The sequence below is a fragment of the Oncorhynchus clarkii genome, chromosome 3 (assembly GCF_045791955.1).
Source record: "Oncorhynchus clarkii lewisi isolate Uvic-CL-2024 chromosome 3, UVic_Ocla_1.0, whole genome shotgun sequence".
Lineage (NCBI taxonomy): Eukaryota > Metazoa > Chordata > Actinopteri > Salmoniformes > Salmonidae > Oncorhynchus > Oncorhynchus clarkii.
This window is the reverse complement of record NC_092149.1, coordinates 43,183,267-43,205,768: the sequence shown is the minus strand read 5'-3', so window position 1 is coordinate 43,205,768 and position 22,502 is coordinate 43,183,267. Positions and strand designations below refer to the sequence as shown.

At 40.8% G+C, this 22,502-nt stretch overlaps 1 protein-coding gene across 1 annotated transcript in view; it reads left to right on the top strand.

Moving 5' to 3' along the window:
* LOC139395697 (Krueppel-like factor 12) overlaps positions 1–22,502 on the top strand; it is a 121,680-nt gene that overhangs the window by 83,516 nt on the left and 15,662 nt on the right. The window contains exon 4 of the mRNA XM_071143039.1: positions 14,872–15,007. Coding sequence (XP_070999140.1) covers positions 14,872–15,007 — 136 coding nt within the window. The remainder of the gene's footprint in view (positions 1–14,871; positions 15,008–22,502) is intronic.

Genomic DNA, 22,502 nt, shown 5'->3' with positions numbered 1-22,502 from the left:
AGCTACACATCATACAGGCATGTTTTCATTTATATTTAACTGTTTATCACTGATAAAGCATAAAGCAAGTTCTTTATACAGCAAAACTTTAGTTGAATGCATTGCTTAAAGTGGTTAGGGCAGCATTTCTCAAACTCTTCTTTGGGACCACGAGGGCTGCACGTTTTGGTTCTACCACTACACCAGTGGCCATCGGTGCCGTTTAAGATGAGGGAAGATAGCACATTTTTTTATGAGCATGGCCTTATTTCTATTACAACATATTGGATGACTGTCATTCATATCCCATTCACACAGCTCAATGTAACATAGTTAGGTTTAGGCTACGACATGATAATCAAATTTTCCCTATACCCATCATGAGGTAGCTACAACCTAGCCTATGAATTGAGTAATCAAAGTGACAGACATTGACATATTCAAAACGGCCTTACACATTCTTGCCAGCATCTTTATTTATTTCGTTTTAATTTTATTTGTAGCTGATCTAGGGTGTAATCATTAGTTACAAACGGGAATTTCTACTGAACAAATTCAGGTATGTTTATCCTCGTTCTGTTTAGTTTGTTTCCATTTAATATATGTTTTTTAACAGAATCATTGGAATAAATACATCCCTGATAACATGCAAACACAGTTCCCTTTTCATAACAGCCACATTACATACAGCATGATCCCCTTGATCTTTGTATAATTTCTTCTCGCATCTAAACGCTCTCCTCCTCTCACTTATCCCAGCTGTCTGTGACTGGCTGAAAAAAAACTTTCCAAGCCAAGCCTTCATCATAACCGCTACACAGAGCCTACACCAGTCACCATATTATAACGTCATTGTCAACATAGCTACTAGAACTACCATGTTAGTAAACCCGCTACAATCATGCAGTACAGTCAAAGGAGTTAGCAAGTAAACAGTTGAAGTCGGAAGTTTACATACATCTTCGCCAAATACATTCAAACTCAGTTGCTCACAATTCCTGACATTTAATCAGAGTAAAACATCCCTGTTTTAGGTCCTTTAGGATCACCACTTTATTATAAAAATGTGAAATGTCAGAATAATATTAGAGAGAAATATTTCTTTCAGCTTTTATTTCTTTCATCACATTCCCAGTGGGTAAGTAGTTTACATACACTCAGTTATTATTTGGTAGCATTGCCTTGAAATTGTTTAACTTGAGTCAAACATTTTGGGTTGCCTTCCACAAGCTTCCCACAATAAGTTGGGTGAATATTGGCCCATTCCTCCTGACGAGCTGGTGTAGCTGAGTCAGGTTTCTAGGCCTCCTTGCTCGCACACACTTTTTCAGTTCTGCCCACACATTTTCTACAGGGTTGATGTCAGGGCTTTGTGATGGCCACTCCAATACCTTGACTTTGTTGTCCTAAGCAATTTTGCCACAACTTTGGGAGTATGCTCAGGGTCATTGTCCATTTGGAAGACCATTTGCAACCAAGCTTTAACTTTCTGACTGATATCTTGCGATGTTGCTTCAATATATCCACATAATTTTCCATCCTCATGATGCCATCTATTTTGTGAAGTGCACTAGTCCTTCCTGCAGCAAAGTACCCCCCACAACATGATGCTGCCACCCCCGTGCTTCACCGTTGGGATGGTGTTCTTCGGCTTGCAAGCCTCCCCCTTTTTCCTACAAACATAATGATGGTCATTATGGACAAACAGTTCTATTGTTGTTTCATCAGACCAGAGGATATTTCTCCAAATAGTAAGATTTTTGTCCCCATGTGCAGTTGCAAACCGTAGTCTGGCTTTTTAATGGGGGTTTTGGAGCTGTGTCTTCATCCTTTATGAGCAGCCTTTCAGGTTATGCCAATATAGGACTTGTTTTACTGTGGATATAGATACTTTTGTACCTTTTTCCTCCAGCATCTTCACAAGGTCCTTTGCTGTTGTTCTGGGATTGATTTGCACTTTTCGCACCCAAGTACGTTCATCGCTCGGAGACAGAATGATTCTCCTTCCTGAGCGGCATGACGACTGTGTGATCCCATTGTGTTTATACTTGTGTACTATTGTTTGTACAGATGAACGTGGTACCTTCAGGAGTTTGTAAATGTCTCCCAAGGATGAACCAGACTTGTGGAGGTCTACAAAACATTTTCTGAGGTCTTGGCTGATTTCTTTTGATATTCCCATAATTTCAAGCAAAGAGACACAGAGTTTGAAGGTAGGCCTTGAAATACATCCACAGGTACACCTCCAATTGACTCAAATTATGTCAATTAGCATATCAGAAGCTCTAAAGCCATGACATCATTTTCTGGAACTTTCCAAGCTGTTTAACTTCTTGATTCTACTTGAGACGCATATGTCTCAACTAGGCACCTGGAAATGCAAATGCGCTACGCTAAATGCTAAATGTACTCGTTAAAACTCAAACCTTGATCAAAATTCACAAGCAGGGTATTGAATTAAAGCTACACTCGTTGTGAACCTAGCCAACAAGTCAGATTTTTAAAATGCTTTTCGGCGAAAGCATGAGAAGCTATTATCTGATAGCATGCAACACCCCAAAATGCCTGAATGCGATGTAAACAAAGATATAGCTTAGCCGGCGCAACACAAAACGCAGAAATAAAATATAAAACATTCATTACCTTTGACGAGCTTCTTTCTTGGCACTCCTATATGCCCCATAAACATCACTATTGGGTCTTTTTTTCGTTTAAATCGGTCCATATATACCCAAAATAGCTTTCTATGGAAGCTGTGTCATTCAGAAAAAAACATCATTTTTAAACGCTGCGTCATTTTTTTAAATTAAAAAAGTCGACGATAAACTTTCACAAAACACTTCGAAATCCTTTTGTTATCCAACTTTAGGTATTAGTAAACGTTTATAATCTATCAAAATGATTACAGGGCGATGTATATTCAATAGCTCCTCGTCTGCAAATCAATGGCTGCCAATGTCCACATTGAAAAGATCCTGGTGGAGACCGGAAGAAACGGAATCCAGATAGTTGGATTTTCCAACAAAAAATTCCATTGAAAATGACGACAATGGTGACATCGTGTGGAATTTGTATGAATTGCATGCAGGTCGATATTAAATTTTGTCCCCTTTTAACAACCCATGAAAGTGACTTATGGAAATTATTTTTAGCTTTCAGAGAGCAGTTTTTCTTGCGTTTTTCAATGAAACACACGATCTGTTATAGTCACAGCCGTGATTTAACCAGTTTTAGAAACTTCAGAGTGTTTTCTATCCACACATACTAATCATATGCATATACTATATTCCTGGCATGAGTAGCAGGACGCTGAAAAGTTGCGCAATTTTTAACAGAATGTTCGAAAAAGGAAGGGGTAGACTTAAGAGGTTTTAAAGATTAACTTCTTGTGAATCCAACCACGGTGTCGGATTTAAAAAATGCTTTACGGCGAAAGCATACTGTACAATTATTTGAGAACATAGCCCAGCAGACAAATCATTACAAACAGTAACCAGCCAAGTAGAAGAGTTACACAAGTCAGAAATAGAGAGAAAATTAGTCACTTACCTTTGATGATCTTCGTCTCTCTTTATATCCGAAAACCTCCGTTTTGTTTGCGCATTTTCTTCAGGAATCCACAGGCTCAAACGCAGTCATAACAGACAGACAAACAAAATCCAAATTGTATCCGTAAAGTTCATAAAACATGTCAAACGATGTTTATATTCATTCCTCAGGTTGTTTTTAGCCTAAATAATCGATAATATTTCAACTTGACAATAACAATGTCAATATAAAAGGTAAACAAGAAAGGCACTCTCTCTGGTTGCGCGAATGAAAAAGCTCTGTGACATGGCAGAATCCACTCATTCAGACTGCTCTTACTCCCTCATTTTTCAGAATACAAGACTGAAACAATTTCTAAAGACTGTTGACATCTAGTGGAAGGAAAAATAAATTCCTACTTCCTGAATGGATCTTTCTCAGGTTTTCGCCTGCCAAAATAGTTATTTTATACTCACAGACATTATTAGAACTGTTTTGGAAACTTTACTGTTTTCTATCCAAATCTACTAATTATATGTATATCCTATCTTCTGGGCCTGAGTAGAAGGCAGTTTAATTTGGGCATGCTTTTCATCCAAAATTCAAAATACCCTACCCTAGAGAAGTTAACACGAAATTTGTGGAGTGGTTGAAAAACAAGTTTTAAAGACTCCAAACTAAGTGTATGTAAACTTCTGACTTCAAATATAGTTGTATCTATCTAAAAGGATGTTTCACTGAGGAGATTGGTCCTCCCCTTCTTCCCCTGAGGAAGGGGAGGCTCCCCTGAGGAGCCGCCATTGCACTACACAGCTTTAAATTAAAATTATTTAAATTGAAATGATCAAAGCTTAATGTTTAGTTTATTATTTAAATCAGTTGTGTTGTGCTAGGGCAAAAACCAAAACGAGCCCCGCTTGTGGTCCAGAGGACCGAGTTTGGGAAACCCTGGCTTTCGGTAAGCAAATGTTCTTGTTCCAGTAGTGATTAATAGAGTTGTAGTGACATGTTTTGGGATTTATAGCTAGAAACCACTCAAATTCATATATATATATATATATATATATATATATATATATATATATATATGTTTTAGAACCTACTCATTCAAGGGTTTTTCTTTATTTTTACTAATTTCTACATTGTAGAATAATAGTGAAGACATCACAACTATGAAATAACACAACACAAAAAAGTGTTAACATGTTTGGAAAAGGGGGCACTTTTTTCACACCCGGATGAAAAGCGTGCCCCAAGTAAACTGCCTATTATTCTGCCCGGAAGCTAAGATATGCATACAATTGGTAGTATTGGATAGAAAACACTCTGAAGTTTCTAAAACTGTTAACTTCTTGACGCTACCCATCCCTGTCGCGGGATAATTTTTGTCAGCAACCGCTGAATAGCATAGCGCAACAGTCAAATAATATTACAAAAAAATATTCATATTCATGAAATCACAAGTGCAATATTGCAAAACACAGCTTAGCCTTTTGTTAATCCACCCGTCATCTCAGATTTTGAATGTACGCTTTACAGCGAAAGCAATCCAAGCGTTTGTGTAAGTCTATCAATAGCCTAGCTTAGCATTATGTACACTTAGCATCAGGAAGCTTGGTAACAAAAATCAGAAAAGCAATCAAATCAACCGTTTACCTTTGATGTTTTCACTCACGAGACTCCCAGTTACACAACAAATGTTCCTTTTGTTCCATAAAGATTATTTTTATACCCAAAATACCTCCGTTTGTTTGTTGCATTATGTTCAGAAATCCACAGGAAAGAGCGGTCACGACAACTGTTGGCCAGAAAATAGAAAAAGCATGTTTTTTTGTTTGTATTATCTTTTCCCAGATCTAACGTGTAATATTCTCCATCATTAATTTCACATTTCCAAAAACTTCAAAGCTTTGACTTTCAGATAGTATCAAGCATATGCATATCCTTGCTTTGGGTTCTGAGCTACAGGCAGTTAGATTTGGGTGTCATTTTAGGTGAAAATATAAAAAAAGGGTACGATCCTTAATTAAAACATAGTTTTTTGTATCAATAGAGTACAAAGTGCTATACACTCCGCTTTGGAATAGTTAGAATGTCTAGTTCCCTGCTTTTGAGAGGAGCTGGCTATTGTAGCTGGAGACTTCCAGAAATTGCGATACACTAACGATATGCTAACTTCAATTATCTCCAAACTGCACACCAAGACATAACATTTTTATCCATGAGTTAATCTGACTTTGGGTAAGTAGAAAAACTATTGCAGTATTCTGTTAAAGTATTTGAAATGGTTTGACTAATATTTTTTCCCAGTTCTGTCTCCTCCCTCCAGACCTGTGTTATTAGAGACCATTATGGCCACTGTCTGATCTGATCTGAGAGCTGCTGAGCTAGTATATGGAGTAGAGAGAGTAGCATCAAGATACAGAGCATTTGGAAAGTATTCAGACCCTTTGACTTTTTTCACATTTTGTCACTGGACAAAATGTAAGTTCCTTATTCATGTAAGTATTCAGAACTTTTGCAATGAGACTTGAAATTGAACTCAGGTGCATCCTGTTTCCATTGATCATCCTTTAGATGTTTTTACAACATGATTGGAGTCCACCTGTGGTAAATTCAATTGATTGGACATGATTTGGAAAGGCACACACCTGTCTATATAAGGTTCCACAGTTGACAGTGCATGTCAGAGCAAAAGCCAAGCCATGACATGAAGTCGAAGGAATTGTTTGTAGAGCTCCAAGACAGGAGATCTGGGGAAGGCCAACCATCATGTCTGGAGGAAAGCTGACACCATCCCTAATGTGAAGGATGGTTGTGGCAGCATCATGCTGTGGGGATGTTTTTCAGCTGCAGGGACTGGGAGACTAGTCAGGATCGAGGGAAAGATGAACACAGCAAAGTACAGAGAGATCCTTGATGAAAACCTGCTCCAGAGCGCTCAGGATCTCAGACTGGGGAGAAGGTTCATCTTCCAACAGGACAATGACCCTAAGCACACAGCCAAGACAACGCAGGAGTGGCTTCGCGACAATTCTCTGAATGTCTTTGAGTGGCCCAGCCAGAGCCCTGAGAGACCTGAAAATAGCTGTGCAGCAACGCTCCCCATCAAACCTGAGAGAGCTTGAGAGGATCTGCAGAGAAGAATGGGAGAAAGTACCCAAATACAGGTTTGCCATGCTTGTAGTATCATTCCCAAGAAGACTCGAGGCTGTAATTGCTGTCAAGGGTGCTTCAACAAAGTCCTGAGTAAAGCATCTGAATACTTAGTGTATATAAAGCTCATCCCACATGGACTGTGGGCTTGTACCGTAGACACACCATAGAGATAGATGGAGGACTCAACTTGGATGTAACCTGTAATAGCACGGAAATTGTTATTGAGGGCTTCCACCATTTTAAAGTCAACTGGGTATAATTCATATGGGTTGGGACAGAAAGGAAGTGGTAAAGTGAGAGGACTTACTCCAGCCAAAATCTGTCTGCGAGAGAGAAGCCCTTTTTTGTATGGAGGTCTATGAGACAGTATGGAATTACACAAGGCTTATTTGATTGAATGTAAGTTTAGTAATATTTAGGGCTGTTAAAAATGTACTTATATAAGTGGATGCACATGGCATTCCGGCAACTTCGAGAAAAACAACTTTGTTTGCCTGTTATGCACACACTCCTTCTCACTTGCCTTCACTCATTGAGGACATGTATTTCCATTGTTAGAACATCAGCCAGCCTGCAGAAACATTGGTGGGAAAACAGCTCCTTTCCTGCAATTTTACACATTTTGCCATGGGGCAAAGAGAAAAATATGCAATTTGATAGCTCATCTCATGCGATCCTACACATCTTGCCATGAGGCTGAAAGAAAACTTCAGATTTTTAAAGCTAATTTAAGCTAAAATATAGATGTGTGATAATGCCACTGGATTATAAACTGTCTTGTTAGCTAAATGAAATAGGCAATGGCATGGTGCATATAGCCATAGAAGCACAGTGACATATGCCTCAATGCAGTCATATTCGTGACATATTGTGGGTGTGGCTTTCAGTTAGTTATTTTTGGCACCCATCTCATGAGACTGAATGTCATTCCAGTTTATCTGTTATGTTATATTTCTAGTGATGGGCACCTCGGCTCTTTTACATTTAGCCAGCTTTTTTGGCTACCAATCGGCTCTTTAAAAAATATATGTTTTGTGTTTTTTCAAGTCAAACATTTTGCAATATTTTGTCTATGATTGGTGTTAAAACAATTCTAATTAAATTATTAAATCATACTCTATCTTAACCACAAGGTATTTAAAAATGCATTGGTTTATGAAAAAGAATGCTATTAAACATTTGCATTTAAAGTATAACTTTTTAATGTATATTAACAAAGTGCATAAATCTAACCATTCAAAACGAATACAGTCTGAACAGCATAATAGAATATTGCACCATAAAGAAAAAATAAATATCAATGTGCAAAACTGCAGCATCCCATTTAAAACATTAAACTGGCCCTTCTTTTCTCTCTTCTTTATTGCCATGTTATAACCAGCAGTACACAGCAATGCTGACCATATTTTTATTTTATGAAACATTTGCATTCAGAAATGCAAGCTGCCTCATGAGGTGCTGATGCAGTTTCTTCTCTCAGTAATTATTTGTCCCGTTTTCGAGAAGACCCTCAGAGGGAACGGATGTGGCCACTGCAGTCTCCCTGTCATGGCTTTGTCTACCCACGGCTTACTAGAGTCCTTGTTCTTCCACCAGCTCAGAGGATCTGCAGATCTTTCAGAATGAATGTGTGTGCGCTTGAGCATTTAGGCCTATATTATTTTATTTATTTTTTCGTTCTTTGAATTAGTTAATGATATTTATTTAAATCTTTTGATTATTCATATCGTCTTTTTTAAATAGATTCGGCTCTTCTGATATGCGAGCCGGCTCTTAGAGCATCACTATATATTTAATCAAATCTGACTAACCCAGTCCACTGCTTGCTATGAATTCTATTCAATGGTGTTTGCATGTTTAGGTAAAAAGACAAATAATGCCTGTTCAGAACACTGACAAGTAATACAAATGTGGATTCATGATTGTTCGAGGTCTTCTTTTTCAAATTGGGTGCTATGCTTTGTAAATGGCTTGAACACCGCCATCTAGTGGCCACAATAACTGAGTGACACATTTGGTTCAGGACTCCAGCACTGCAGGTGGCTGGAAATAACCATCATAAGCTTTAACCTTTTTTTTTAACTCAAAAGAAGAAGGAAATGGACTACTTTAAAATGGAGAATAGCACTGTCAATGCTGTCACAGACACCATAATATCACAGATACAATGATGAGACCTCTTTCCATCTCTATAATATGCACACATATCACAGGAGGTTGATGGCACCTTAATTGGGGAAGATGGGCATATTGGTAATAACAGGAGCGGTAAGGTATCAACAACATAAATCAATGACACTGGGCCAATTGTGTGCTGTCCTATGGGACTCCTGATCACGGCTAGTTGTGATACAGTCCAGGAATAAGCCAGGGTCTGTAGTGACGTCTCTAGTACTGAGATGCAGTGCCTTTGACTACTGCGCCACTCAGGAGCCCTGTTTGATGCCATTCCATTCGCTCAGTTCCAGCAATTATTATGAGCCGTCCACCCCTGAGCAGCCTCCACTGACACACACACACACACACACACACACACACACACACACACACACACACACACACACACACACACACACACACACACACACACACGACGGGTATCATTATCAAGACATGCCCCACCCACCGCTCAGAGAAAACAACAATGCCAAAATACACTGCACCACCCAGCTTCTTATCTACAGGGCGAGGGCGATAGTGGCTGATTAGGTGTGTGTGTGCGTGTGTGTGTGTGTCTGCGGGTGTCTCTGGGGTGGGCCCATCCTCACTGTAGACCGAACAAGAACTTCCTGTCAGGAGCTGTCAAACAGACAACTGGCCTGAGGGCAAGACAGCCTGTAGCATGGCAAGAGCAGTGTCGCTTGGGTTGAATGAAGTCCATAAATATGTAATTCTTTGTGCAATTCATATCCATAGGCTACACTGAGGTTTTTCTTTCATTATTTGTATCTGGCGTTAGTGCGTAGCCTAAGCTTTAGGGCCTGATCCACTGAGGCAAAAAGGACAATGTCGGAGTTGAATTCAAAAAGAAAAAAAGTTGTAAAATGGAGAGTTGAAAATAAATAGAAGGGCCAGAACAGTAGTCTAATAACTGGAAAAGGATGAGGATGTTATGTGTGATGACTATGAAGCACTATACAATTTCCACATTCACAAGACAGGGACTTCAAAATGTCACTTCATGGGAACTGTACTGTTCAGATGGGTTACATGGAATACTAGCCTAACTGAACTCTGGACACTAACTGTAGTTCTATAACCTTTCACATAGCCTGATATAATACTAACTCCTGCAGAATTAAACATTTCTTGCAGTAAAATAATACACCAAATTTTGACTCGGGAACAGGACTGAAGAAATAGGATATATTTATTTGAGCATCTTGAGAGAATGAATGTGTGGTTAGGGACCGTCTATAAAAAGTGCCATCTTTATCAAAATCATGAAAGCTGATTTGATTTATGACATAAGTGTTTATTTTGTTTCTTGGTCACAGATACCTTAAACAAAGTAGGGGTGTGGATCAGAAAACCAGTCAGTATCTGGTGTGACCACCATTTGCCTCATGCAGCACGACACATCTCCATTGCATAGTGTTGATCAGGCTGTTGATTGTGTCCTGAGGAATGTTGTCCCACTCTGCTTCAATGGCTGTGCGAATTTGCTGGATATTGGCGGGAACTGGAGCAAGCTGTCGTACATGTCGATCCAGGGCACCCCAAACATGCTCAATGTCAGCTTCCAGGAATTGTGTACAGATCCTTGCGACATGGGGCCATTCATTATCATGCTGAAACATGAGGTGAGGGCAGCGGATGAATGGCACAGCAATGGGCCTCATGATCTCATCACGGTATCTCTGCATTCAAATTGCTATCGATAAAATGTAATTGTGTTCATTGTCTGTAGCTTATGTCTGCCCATTCCCAAACCTCACCACCACATTGGGGCACTCTGTTCACAATGCTAACATCAGAAAACCGCACGCTCACATGACACCAAACACACTATCTACCCGTTGAAACTGGAATTTTTCTGTGAAAAGAACACTTTTCCAGCGTGCCAGCGGCCATCGAAGGTGAGCATTTACCTACGGAAGTTTGTTATAATGCCAAACTGCAGTCAGGTCAAGACCCTGGTGAGGACGACGAGCACGCATATAAGCTTCCCTGAGATAGTTTGACAGTTTGTGTAGAAATGTTTTTGTTGTACAAACCCACAGTTTCATCAGCTCTCCGGGTGGCTGGTCTCAGACGATAGAGAAATTAAAATTAAATTCTTGGCTCTGGTGGACATTCCTGCAGTCAGCATTCCATTTGCACGCTCCCTCAACTTGAGACATCTGTGGCATTGTGTTGTGTGACAAAACTGTACATTTTAGAGTGGCCTTTTATTGGCCCCAGCACAACATGCACCTGGATAATGATCATGCTGTTTAATCAGCTTCTTGATATGCCACACCTGTCAGGTGGATGGATTATCTTGGAAAAGGAGAATGCTCAATAACAGGGATGTAAACAACTGTGCACAGAATGTTAGAGAAATATGTTTTTAGGGCATAAAACAAATTCCGGGATCTTTTATTTCAGGTCATGAAAAATGGGACAAACACTTTACATATTGTTTTTATATTTTTGTTCAGTGTAACTTTAGAAAAGGTGACTAACAAATAGCCTACTTAAATGTCTGAATTTATAAACAGAAACACAGGCCTAAAAAGGTCTGTGTCACGCCCTGACCTTAGAGAGCCGTTTTATTTCTCTATTTGGTTAGGTCAGGGTGTGATATGGGGTGGGCATTCTATGTTCTTTATTTCAATGATTTATATTTCTGTTTGGCAGGGTATGGTTCTCAATCAGGGACAGCTGTCTATCGTTGTCTCTGATTGGGAATCAGACTTAGGCAGCACTTTTTCCCACCTGTGATTGTGGGTAGTTGACTTTTGATAGTGGCACTATAGCCCTATAAGCTTCTCGGTTGTTTCTTTGTTTGTTGTTTTGTTGGCGACATTTTAAATATAAAGGAAAATATACGCTCACCATGCTGCACTTTGGTCCACTTCTTTAGATGGCCGTGACAGCCTGTCAATAAAACATTCCGCCATCTCTGACTGTAAAGCACATTTTCTATATTTGCGGGTTAGGGTCGGGCCTCAGATTTTCACTATTTTACATATAGTTGGGTGGTTACGGATGGGTTAATAACAACTGCGGGCAGCTGCGGGTGAACAAACAGCTGACCCGCGCATAGCTACCCCACACACACACACACACACACACACACACGCGGACATAAGCACGGAAATATGCCTGAACACAGACATACACACACACATAGGGGTTCACACAGTGTCTACCCTACAGGATGTACTGGGTATTTTCAGAATCTATTGTGGTCTGCAGACAGGGTGGAGGGCAAGAGGGCTGCAGCTTTTATTGCTGTTAGATGCAGTATTCACACTCTGAAAAACATTCATCACATTTTCTATGCGTGTAGTGATGTGGAATTCAGCTAGCTGACATTTAAATGAAATTCAATTAATGGAATTTAATGTATTGAATATGAGTATGAATGAAATTCAAAGAAAGTACGGTGGAGTCTGAAATTATTGACACCCTTGATAAAGATGAGCAATAATGACTGTATAAAAAAATATAATTCAAATACTGTGGTGTATTGTATGCTTAAAAAAATGGGGCATTTATATTATTTTACACTAATACAATTGCCCAGAAAAGGAGATTTTGTTTTTTTCTTAAAAAGGTATGGGTACAAAATTATTGACACCCCTAAAGATTCTTATAAATAAAGTGGTCAAAAGTTTAGTATTTGGTCCCATATTCCTAGACTCTATAAACTTGTTGGATGCCTTTGCAGTTTATTTTGGTTGTGTTTCAGATTTTTATGTAACCGAAGTCAATTATTGGTAAATAATCCAATCAATTCAGATTGTATTTGTCACATGCGCCGGATACAACAGGTGTTACAGTGAAATGCTTACTTACAAGCCCTTAACCAACAATGCCGTCTCAAGAAAATACCTTGATAAAACTAACAAATAATTAAAGAGCAGCAGTAAAATAACAATAGTGAAGCTATATACAGGGGGTACCAGTACAGAGTCAATCTGTGGCGGCAACCCGTGTCGAGGTAATTGAGGTAATATGTACATGTAGGTGGAATTATTTAAGTGACTATGCATAGATGATAACAGAGAGTAGCAGCAGCGTAGAAGAGGGGGGTGGGGCAATGCAAATAGTCTGGGTAGCAATTTGATTAGATGTTCAGGGGTCTTATGGCTTGGGGGTAGAAGTTGTTTAGAAGCCTCTTGGATCTAGACTTGACGTTCCCGGTAACGCTTGCCGTGCGGTAACAGAGAGAGCAGTCTATGACTAGGGTGGCTGGAGTCTTGACAATTTTTAGGGTCTTCCCCTGACACCGCCTGGTATAGAGGTCCTGGATGGCAGGAAGCTTGGCCCCGGTGATGTACTGGGCCGTACACACTGCCCTCTGTAGTGCCTTGCGGTCGGAGGCTGAGCAGTTGCCATACCAGGCAGTGATGCAACCCGTCAGGATGCTCCTGATGGTGCAGCTGTAAAACCTTTTGAGGATCTGAGGACCCATGCCAAATCTTTTCATTCTCCTGAGGGGAAATACATTTTGTCATGCCCTCTTCACGACTGTCTTGGTGTGCTTGGACCATGTTAGTTTGTTGATGATGTGGACGCCAAGGAACAAGAAGCTCTCATCCTGCTCCACTACAGTCCCGTCGATGAGAATGGCGGTGTTCTCGGCCCTCCTTTTCCTGTAGTCCACAATCATCTCCTTTGTCTTGATCACGCTGAGGGAAAGGTAGTTACTCTGGCACCACACGGTCAGGTCTCTGACCTCTTCCCTATAGGCTGTCTCATTGTTGTTGGTGATCAGGCCAACCACTGTTGCGTCGTCGTCAAAATTAATAATGGTGTTGGAGTCGTGCCTGGCTGTGCAGTGATGAGTGAACAGGGAGTACAGGAGGGGACTGAGCAGGCACATTTTAGGGGCCCCTGTGTTGAGGATTAATGTGGCAGATGTGTTGTTACCTACCCTTACCACCTGTGGTGGCCAGTCAGAAGTCCAGATTCCAGTTGCAGAGGGAGGTGTTTAGTCCCAGGGTCCTTAGCTTATTGATGAGCTTTGAGGCCACTATGGTGTTGAACTCTGAGCTGTAGTCAATGAATAGCATTCTCACATAGGTGTTCCTTTTGTCCAGGTGTGAAAGGGCATGTGTCATTTCGGAGTCACTTTTATTGTAAATAAGAATAAAATATGTTTCTAAACACTTCTAAATTATTGTGGATGCTACCATGATTACGGATAATCCTGAATGAATCATGAATAATGATGAGTGAGAAAGTTACAGAAAGATCATACCCCAAAGACATTCTAACCTCTCACCAGAATCAGTAACACTGATCACTTTTACCCCTAACTTTTCAAGAAAAAAACATATTACTTGTTAAACACAATCTCTTTCTCTGAGCAATTGTATTATAAAATAATATAACTTCCCAATTTCTTTGAGCATACAATATAGAACATTATTTAAATTATTTTACAGTCATTATTGCTCATTTTTATCAAGGGTGTCAATCATTTCAACCCCACTTTATGTCATATCAATAAGACTAGGACTGAGACATTGGTCTCAGACAGGTTAGGTGGTTTGAGGAACTTGGTAAAAAAAGGGCTACAGCTGATGAAAAGCACCAGTATTCTGTGAAGCCATATTATTTAAATAGTAATAGCAATATTAGCGAAATATTTTTTTTTCTCCCAGTAACTAGAAACCATGTACAGTAAGAACAAATTCTAATACAGAAAACGAAGATATTCTGTGTGATATGTTGGACTGTTATTAGATACTGTACATACTGTAGAATCATATGATATTTAGCATGATTTTCTTTTTTAAGGCGTGGTTGTTGATATACAAAAATTGTATCATGAAGCTTTTTGGCTTGCATGGTGTATTGGCTTGTCTGTATGGTACAGTATATAATGTAATATGGGACTTCTGTCTTTGTCTTCTGTGTTTGTGTCTAATGGCAGCACACATAAACCTTATCATATGTCTATTTCATGTAACCTTACAACAGTATCACATGTTACAGTATATAATATAGAATATGGGACTAACTCTTCTCTGTCTGTCTCCATGGCAGCATACACAGACCACAACAGCTTGTCGCCGCGGCACATCAAGAGTGACAGTGACGATGATGACCTGCCCAATGTCACCCTAGACAGTGTCATCGAGACCGGATCTACCGCTCTGTCTATAGCACGCGCCGTACAGGAGTAAGTACTAGTGTGTGTGTTGTGTGTTCTCTGTGTGTGCGCGTTTGTTTTGTGTGTCCTGTGTGTTTGTGTGTGTGTTTAAGTATTATGTATCCTTCTGTATAGCCTTATACCACCCTATTAATGTTTCTAGTCCTTCTGCGTATAATAAGATGAGTCAGGGCTTCCCCATCCATCCTAGCCCAGTCTTGTAATCAGAATCAGGGTTTCAGTATGCTCTCCTCACCCCTAAACCTTGAAACCTCCAGACCCAGTACTCATACTTTAACCACCAGACTCAGCACATCCTACACACACATACACACACACACACACACACACACACACACAAAAAAACAAACAAACAAACAAACATTCCCTCACTTGGAATGCATCCCAAACAGAGTATGTGAGCAGAGCGGAGTGGAGCTGGAGCGGAAAGAAGAGCAGGGTGTGCCTAATTTGAATGGAGCAAGGAGCGACATTCCCAAAGGCTGGATTGTCGGCCTTCCCCCTCACTCCAATTTCGTAGCGCTCACTACATGAGCTCAGGGCATGCCCAGACCAGCATGCATTTGTAGCCTAGGTGGGTAGATAGCAAAGTATTTATAAACAAAACATCTGATCTCTTAAAAGTTTCATTCATTTTTGTTCTATTATCATTTAGTCCATATTTGATTTTGGCCTAAATGATAATAGGCCTGGCATAGTCCCACTTTCAAGGAGCTATTGTTTAGCATCCCCAGTGGCTCTGCAAGTGCAGAGAGGATGGCCTGCTCTCCGGGCACCATAGCATGAGCCTGAAGCAACAGACTAGCCAAACTTAATTTGTATTTAATTCTAAGTAAGTCACAGCCTTTACTTGCAATTTAATACAATAAAATGTTGTTTAAATGCTGATAGCTTTATGTCCCTTACCATCCTATTTTGTGGCACTTGCAAATCCTTCACAATGTATTTCTTTGTAGGCCTTGAAATAATCCATATGATATCGCCTAAATAATTCATTTTCATTCCTTATTAGGCTCCCTGTCTGTCTCCTGACCTATTTAGTGTTTATATCCTGTTTAGTATGACATGTAGCCTAGTTCATTCAATAGATAGAGGATTCCTGATATCTCCAGGAGTGATAAGTATCTTTCTTTGTCTTTATCTGTTGTGGTCTAAAACTGTTTTTGCTGACTAGGGCCATCTACTTTAAGTGCTGCCTGTCTTCCCAGTGGCCTACATGGTGTGTGAACTGCTGACCGCTCATAGTTTGCAGATAGTTGTTAACACATCAACCAGGATCAAGGGGCAGGGCAATATGTGACTTGTTTTGGTAATCAGTGGCTGTATTGGGGGGAGGGGAGGGGGGGGGGGGTGATTTTACCTCTCCTAGGCAATCAGCAATTAGTACAGAGGTGTGCTCTCCACCTCTGCTAGGCAATTAGCAATTATTGTTAGTTCTTCAGTCTCCCCTGGTTTCTCAGCAGCAGCTATAAGCAGCGGTCATGTCAGTGGCGGTTTTGTCGCAAGATTAAGACTGTCGCTGAAACAAAGACGGTTCTTCCTGTCACACCTGCTCCCACTGGAGGTTATATTGTCGTCAAGGGCTTATATAGGAAGGGAGAGGAGGGCATGTTTGAAAAGTTGTACAGCCCATGTCCCTTCACAGGGACGGGCCACTGATTGAGCAGAGCCCTATCTAATGAAAACCCAAATCTCACATTTTAGAAGCTAAAATCACATTTCATCCCATCAAAAATAATTTCTTATTCAAACATTTAAATTGAACAACAATGCCATGTGAATCCGATAACTCTGATGTGTAGAATTTCCACTGTAGAGTTTGTCATCTTATCATTGATGAGAATGTCTCAGATGACAACTGAACTGACATCATATTCATTAATTAACCTACCAGGTAAAACCCTAAATCCATAAACACGCGCACCCTCATAGATATAAACCTAACCAACCTGCCCTCCAAATGCGATCTGTTGTTTTCAACCAATATCTCAGCGATCACTGCCTCATTGCCTGCATCCGTAATGGGTCACTGTCAAATGTTCCCAAAAACACTTCAGCTAATTTGTCCTGGGATATAAACATTGAGTTGTTATTTTACCTGAAATGCACAAGCTCCTCTACTCCGACAATTAATCCACACATAAAACGGCGAACCAAATAGTTTCTAGTCATCTCTCCTCCTTCCAGGCTTTTTCATCGTTTAACTTATGTGGTGATCGCATTTAAACTTTCATTGTTTTACCACAACTACCGGCAAAACAGTTCGTCTTTCAGTCACCCACGTGGGTATAACCAATGAGGAGATGGCACGTGGGTACCTGCTTCTATAAACCAATGAGGAGATGGGAGAGGCAGGACTTTCAGTGCGATCTGCGTCAGAAATAGGAATAAGTTATATTTTAGCCCTTGGTGTCGCAGATGCTCGTTGGCGAGCGCGAGCAGTGTGGGTGCAATAATTGAATAACATGGATTTCTAAATTTAATTTGCGACGCTCGAGCACGCGACGTGTCCGGTCTGGTCAGCATGTTAGATCACTCCAGACCTGACTGCCCTTGACCAGCACAAAAACATCCTGTGGCGTTCTGCATTAGCTTTGAATATCCCCCGCAATATGCAACTTTTCCAGGAAGTTAGGATCCAATATACACAGGCAGTTAGGGAAGCAAAAGCTAGCTTTTTCAAACAGAAATTTGCATCCTGTAGCACAAATTCCCAAACGTTCTGGGACACTGTAAAGTCCATGGAGAATAAGAGCACCTCCTCCCAGCTGTCCACTGCACTGAGACTAGGAAACACTATCACCACCGATAAATCCACGATATTTGAGAATTTCATTGAGCATTTTTCTACAGCTGGCAATGCTTTCCACCTGGCTACCCCTACCCTGGAAAACAGCTCTGCACCCCCCACAACAACTTGCCCAAGCCTCCCCCATTTCTCCTTCACCCAAAACCGAATGGCCGATGTTCTGAATGAGCTGCAAAATCTGGACCCCTACAAATCAGCCGGGCTAGACAATCTGGACCCTCTCTTTCTAAAATTATCCGCCCCCAATTGTTGCAACCCCTATTACTAGCCTATTCAACCTATCTTTCGTATCGTCTGAGATCCCCAAAGATTGGAAAGCTGCCGCAGTCATCCCCGTTTTCGAAGGGGAGACACTCTAGACCCAAACAGCTACAGACCTATATCTATCCTGCCTTTTTAAGGTCTTCGAAAGACAAGTTAACTAACAGATCACTGACCATTTCGAATCCGACTGTACCTATGCAATCTGGTTTCCAAACTGGTCATGGGTGCACCTCAGCCACGCTCAAGGTCCTAAGCGATATCATAACCGCCATCGATAAGAGACAATACTGTGCAGCTGTATTCATCAATCTGGCCAAGACTTTCGACTTTGCCAATCACTACATTCTTATCGGCAGACTCGACAGCCTTTGTTTCTCAAGTGACTGCCTCGCCTGGTTCACCATGTACTTCTCAGACAGAGTTCAGTGTGTCAAATCGGAGGTCTTGTTGTCCGGACCTCTGGCAGTCTCTATGGGGGTGCCACAGGGTTCAATTCTTGGGCCGACTCTTTACTCTGTATACATCAATGACGTCGCTCTTGCTGATGGGGATTCTCTGATCCACCTCTACGCAGATGGCAATATTCTGTATACTTCTGGCCCTTATTTGGACACTATGTTAATCACTCTGGGGTAGGCGGTACGCTTGCGTCCCACATGGCCAAAAGCCAGGGAAAATGCAGAGCGCCAAATTCAAATACATTTCTATAAATATCTAACTTTCATTAAATTACACATGCAAGATAGCAAATTAAAGCTACACTCGTTGTAAATCCAGCCAACATGTTAGATTTAAAAAAGGCTTTTCGGCAAAAGCACAACAGTAAACAATGAGAGTAGCATATTTCAACTCTGCAGGAGCGACACAAAACACAGAAATAAAATATAAATCATGCCTTACCTTTGACAAGCTTATTTTGTTGGCACTCCTATATGTCCCATAAACATCACAAATGGTCCTTTTGTTCGATTAATTCCGTCTATATATATCCAAAATGTCAATTTATTTGACGCGTTTTTATCCAGAAAAACGCAGCTTCCAACTTACGCAACGTCGCTACAAAATATCTCAAAAGTTACCTGTCGACTTTGCCAAAACATTTCAAACTACTTTTGTAATACAACTTTAGGTATTTCTAAACGTATATAATTGATCAAATTGAAGACGGGATGATCTGTGTTCAATACAGGAGCAAAACAAAAACATGTGTTTTTCTGGACACATTCCTCTATCAAAAGGTACACATGAAGTAACGTTCGTTCTGAGGTATGGTACTTCTTCATTACACAAAGGAAAAACCTCAACCAATTTCTACAAACTGGTGACATCCAGTGGAAGCGGTAGGAACTACAGGAAAGTTGATTAGAATTCTGAATTCCCCATGAAAACATACTGAAAAGACAGTGACTTAAAAAAAAATCTGAATGGTTTGTCCTTGGGGTTTCGCCAGCTAAATAAGTTCTGTTATACCCACAGACATGATTCAAACAGTTTTAGAAACTTCAGAGTGTTTTCTATCCAATACTAATAATAATATGCATATATTAGGATCTGGGACAGACTAGGAGGCAGTTCAGTTTGGGCACGCTATTTATCCAAAAGTGAAAATGCTGCCCCCTACACCAAACAGGTTAACTAACCTCCAGACGAGCTTCAATGCCATACAACTCTCTTTCCGTGGCCTCCAACTGCTCTTAAATGCAAGTAAAACTAAATGCATGCTCTTCAACCGATCCCTGACTCTACCTGCCAGCCCATCCAGCATCACTGCTCTGGACGGTTCTGACTTAGGATATGTGGACAACTACAAATACCTAGGTGTCTGGTTAGATTGTAAACTCTCCTTCCAGACTCACATTAAGGATCTCCAATCCAAAATTAAATCTAGAATCGTCTTCCTATTTCGCAACAAAGCATCCTTCACTCATGTTGCCAAACATACCCTCGTAAAACTGACTATCCTACCGATCCTTGACAACGAATTGGATGCAGTCTATCACAGTGCCATCTGTTTTGTCACCAAAGCCCCATATACTACCCACTACTGCGACCTGTATGCTCTCCTTGGCTGGCCCTTGCTTCATATTCGTCGCCAGACCCACTGGCTCCAGGTCATCTATAAGTCTTTGCCAGGTAAACCCCCGCCTTATCTCAGCTCACTGGTCACCATAGCAGCACCCACCCGTAGCATGCGCTCCAGCAGGTATATTTCACTGGTCACCCCCAAAGCCAACACCTCCTTTGGCCGCCTCTCCTTCCAGTTCTCTGCTGCCAATGACTGGAACGAACTGCAAAAATCACTGAAGCCGGAGACTCATATCTCCCTCTCGAACTTTAAGCACCATCTGCCAGAGCAGCGCACAGATCACTGCACCTGTACATTGCCCATCTGTAAATAGCCCATCCAACTACCTCAACGCCATACTGTTATTTATTTTTTGCGCCTTTGCACCCCAGTATCTCTACATGACCGTGCATCACGAGCTCGTGGCAATCTGCCAGACACCTGGCTCATTCGCCTCTCAATCGGCCCCATGTCACAGTAGAAGCATCAAACAAAGTTCTAAAGACTGTTGACATCTAGTGGAAGCCTTAGGAAGTGCAACATGACCAATATACCACTGTATCTTCGATAGGCTATGAGTTGAAACCCTACAAACCTCAGATTTCCCACTTCCTGGTTGGATTTTTCTCAGGTTTTCGCCTGCCATATGAGTTCTGTTATACTCACAGACACCATTCAAACAATTTTAGAAACTGAGTGTTATCTATCCAAATGTACTAATTATATTCATTTTCTAGCTTTTATGGCTGAGTAGCAGGCAGTTTACTCTGGTCACCTTATTCATCAAAGCTACTCAATACCGCCCCCCATTCACCAAGAAGTTAACCAATTGAAAGAGAATCATATCAAAAGTAATGTGAGTAATGCATTGTGAAAGGCAATCCCTTTATATGAACAATAGCAATGTGTGAAACACGTATTTCTAGATGAAACACTGATTAAGTTTGGTGAAAAAGTGACAATTTTATGTGTTGTACTTAGTCAATTGAACATGTGCTTAGAGTTTTCATCTGTTTTCGAGTTTTGAAAATGTATTACATACTTGTGAAATTGCACCAAAGCGATTGAAAAAAAAATGTAATACCAGACTAAAAGTATCAGTAACAGTAATAGCAGCAGCAGTAGGCCTACGAAAGCCCCCACAAAATCTGTAATCTAAACAGAATTATGATCAACCTGAAGTCATCATTCGTCCTTTGTTTTAGAATCTGTTTGATTCAGTGTCCTAAATGATATCATAATCATGGAATCACTTTGGGAAGAAGTCAGAAAGTGCACATCCTCCTCCTCTCTCCTGCTGGATGTCCCTGAGCTCAGTGTTTGCACTGTAAATCCTCAAATCCTTCTCTTCGCTTCTCTTCTTACCTTTCATCCCTAGATCACCATTCCCTTTCCCCACTCAGGTGTATTCTCTGAATGTGTTAGTTGCTGTCATTTTTGGAGTACAGTAGGCTTCTCAATTTTCCTTTAGGGAGTTCATATACACTGAGTATACCGAACATTAGGAACACCTTCCTAATATTGAGTTGCACCCCTCCCTTTTACCCTCAGAACAGCCTCAATTTGTTAGGGCATGGACTCCACAACGTGTCGAAAGCCATCCACAGGGATGCTGGCCCATGTTAACTCCAAAGCTTCCCACAGTTGTGTCAAGTTGGCTGGATGTCCTTTGGGTGGTGGACCATTATAGATACACATGGGAAACTTGATACAGCAGCATTGCAGTTGTTGACACAAACCAGTGCACCTGGCACCTACTACCATCCCACGTTCAAAGGCACTTCAATATTTTGTCTTGCCCATTCACCCTCTGAATGGCATACATCCACAATCCATGTCTCAATTGTCTCAGGGCTTAAACATAATGATGTAACCTGTCTCCTCCCCTTCATCTACACTGATTGAAATTGATTCACCCGGTCAGTCTATGTCATGGAAAAAGCAGGCATTCTTAATGTTTAGTATACTCAGTGTACTTCATTTTGAGTGGGTTAATCAGTTTCGGCTGAGTATGTGTTGACTATGTTTATGTACTGTACAGTTTATATTGTACAGTATGTTTGCCAATAGTCTGAACCTTAATTGTGTCAATAGTTGTGCTGTTGTTTGCTACACTGAGTCTCCTCTTTGCTCAGAAGAAGTGTACCTTTGGGGGAGAAAGAAAGAGGGGGAAGAACTAAAGTGAGAAATAGAGAGAGTGGAAGTTAGTTTGAGTGAGAAAGAAGGGTGCAGAGAGAGCAAGGGACAGAAAGAGAGAGAGAGAGAGAGAGAGAGAGAGAGAGAGAGAGGGAGAAATAGAGAGAGAGAGAGGAGAGCTGGAGTTCAGTCTCATATCTGACCCATGAGCTCATTTCCTGTTCAGCCCC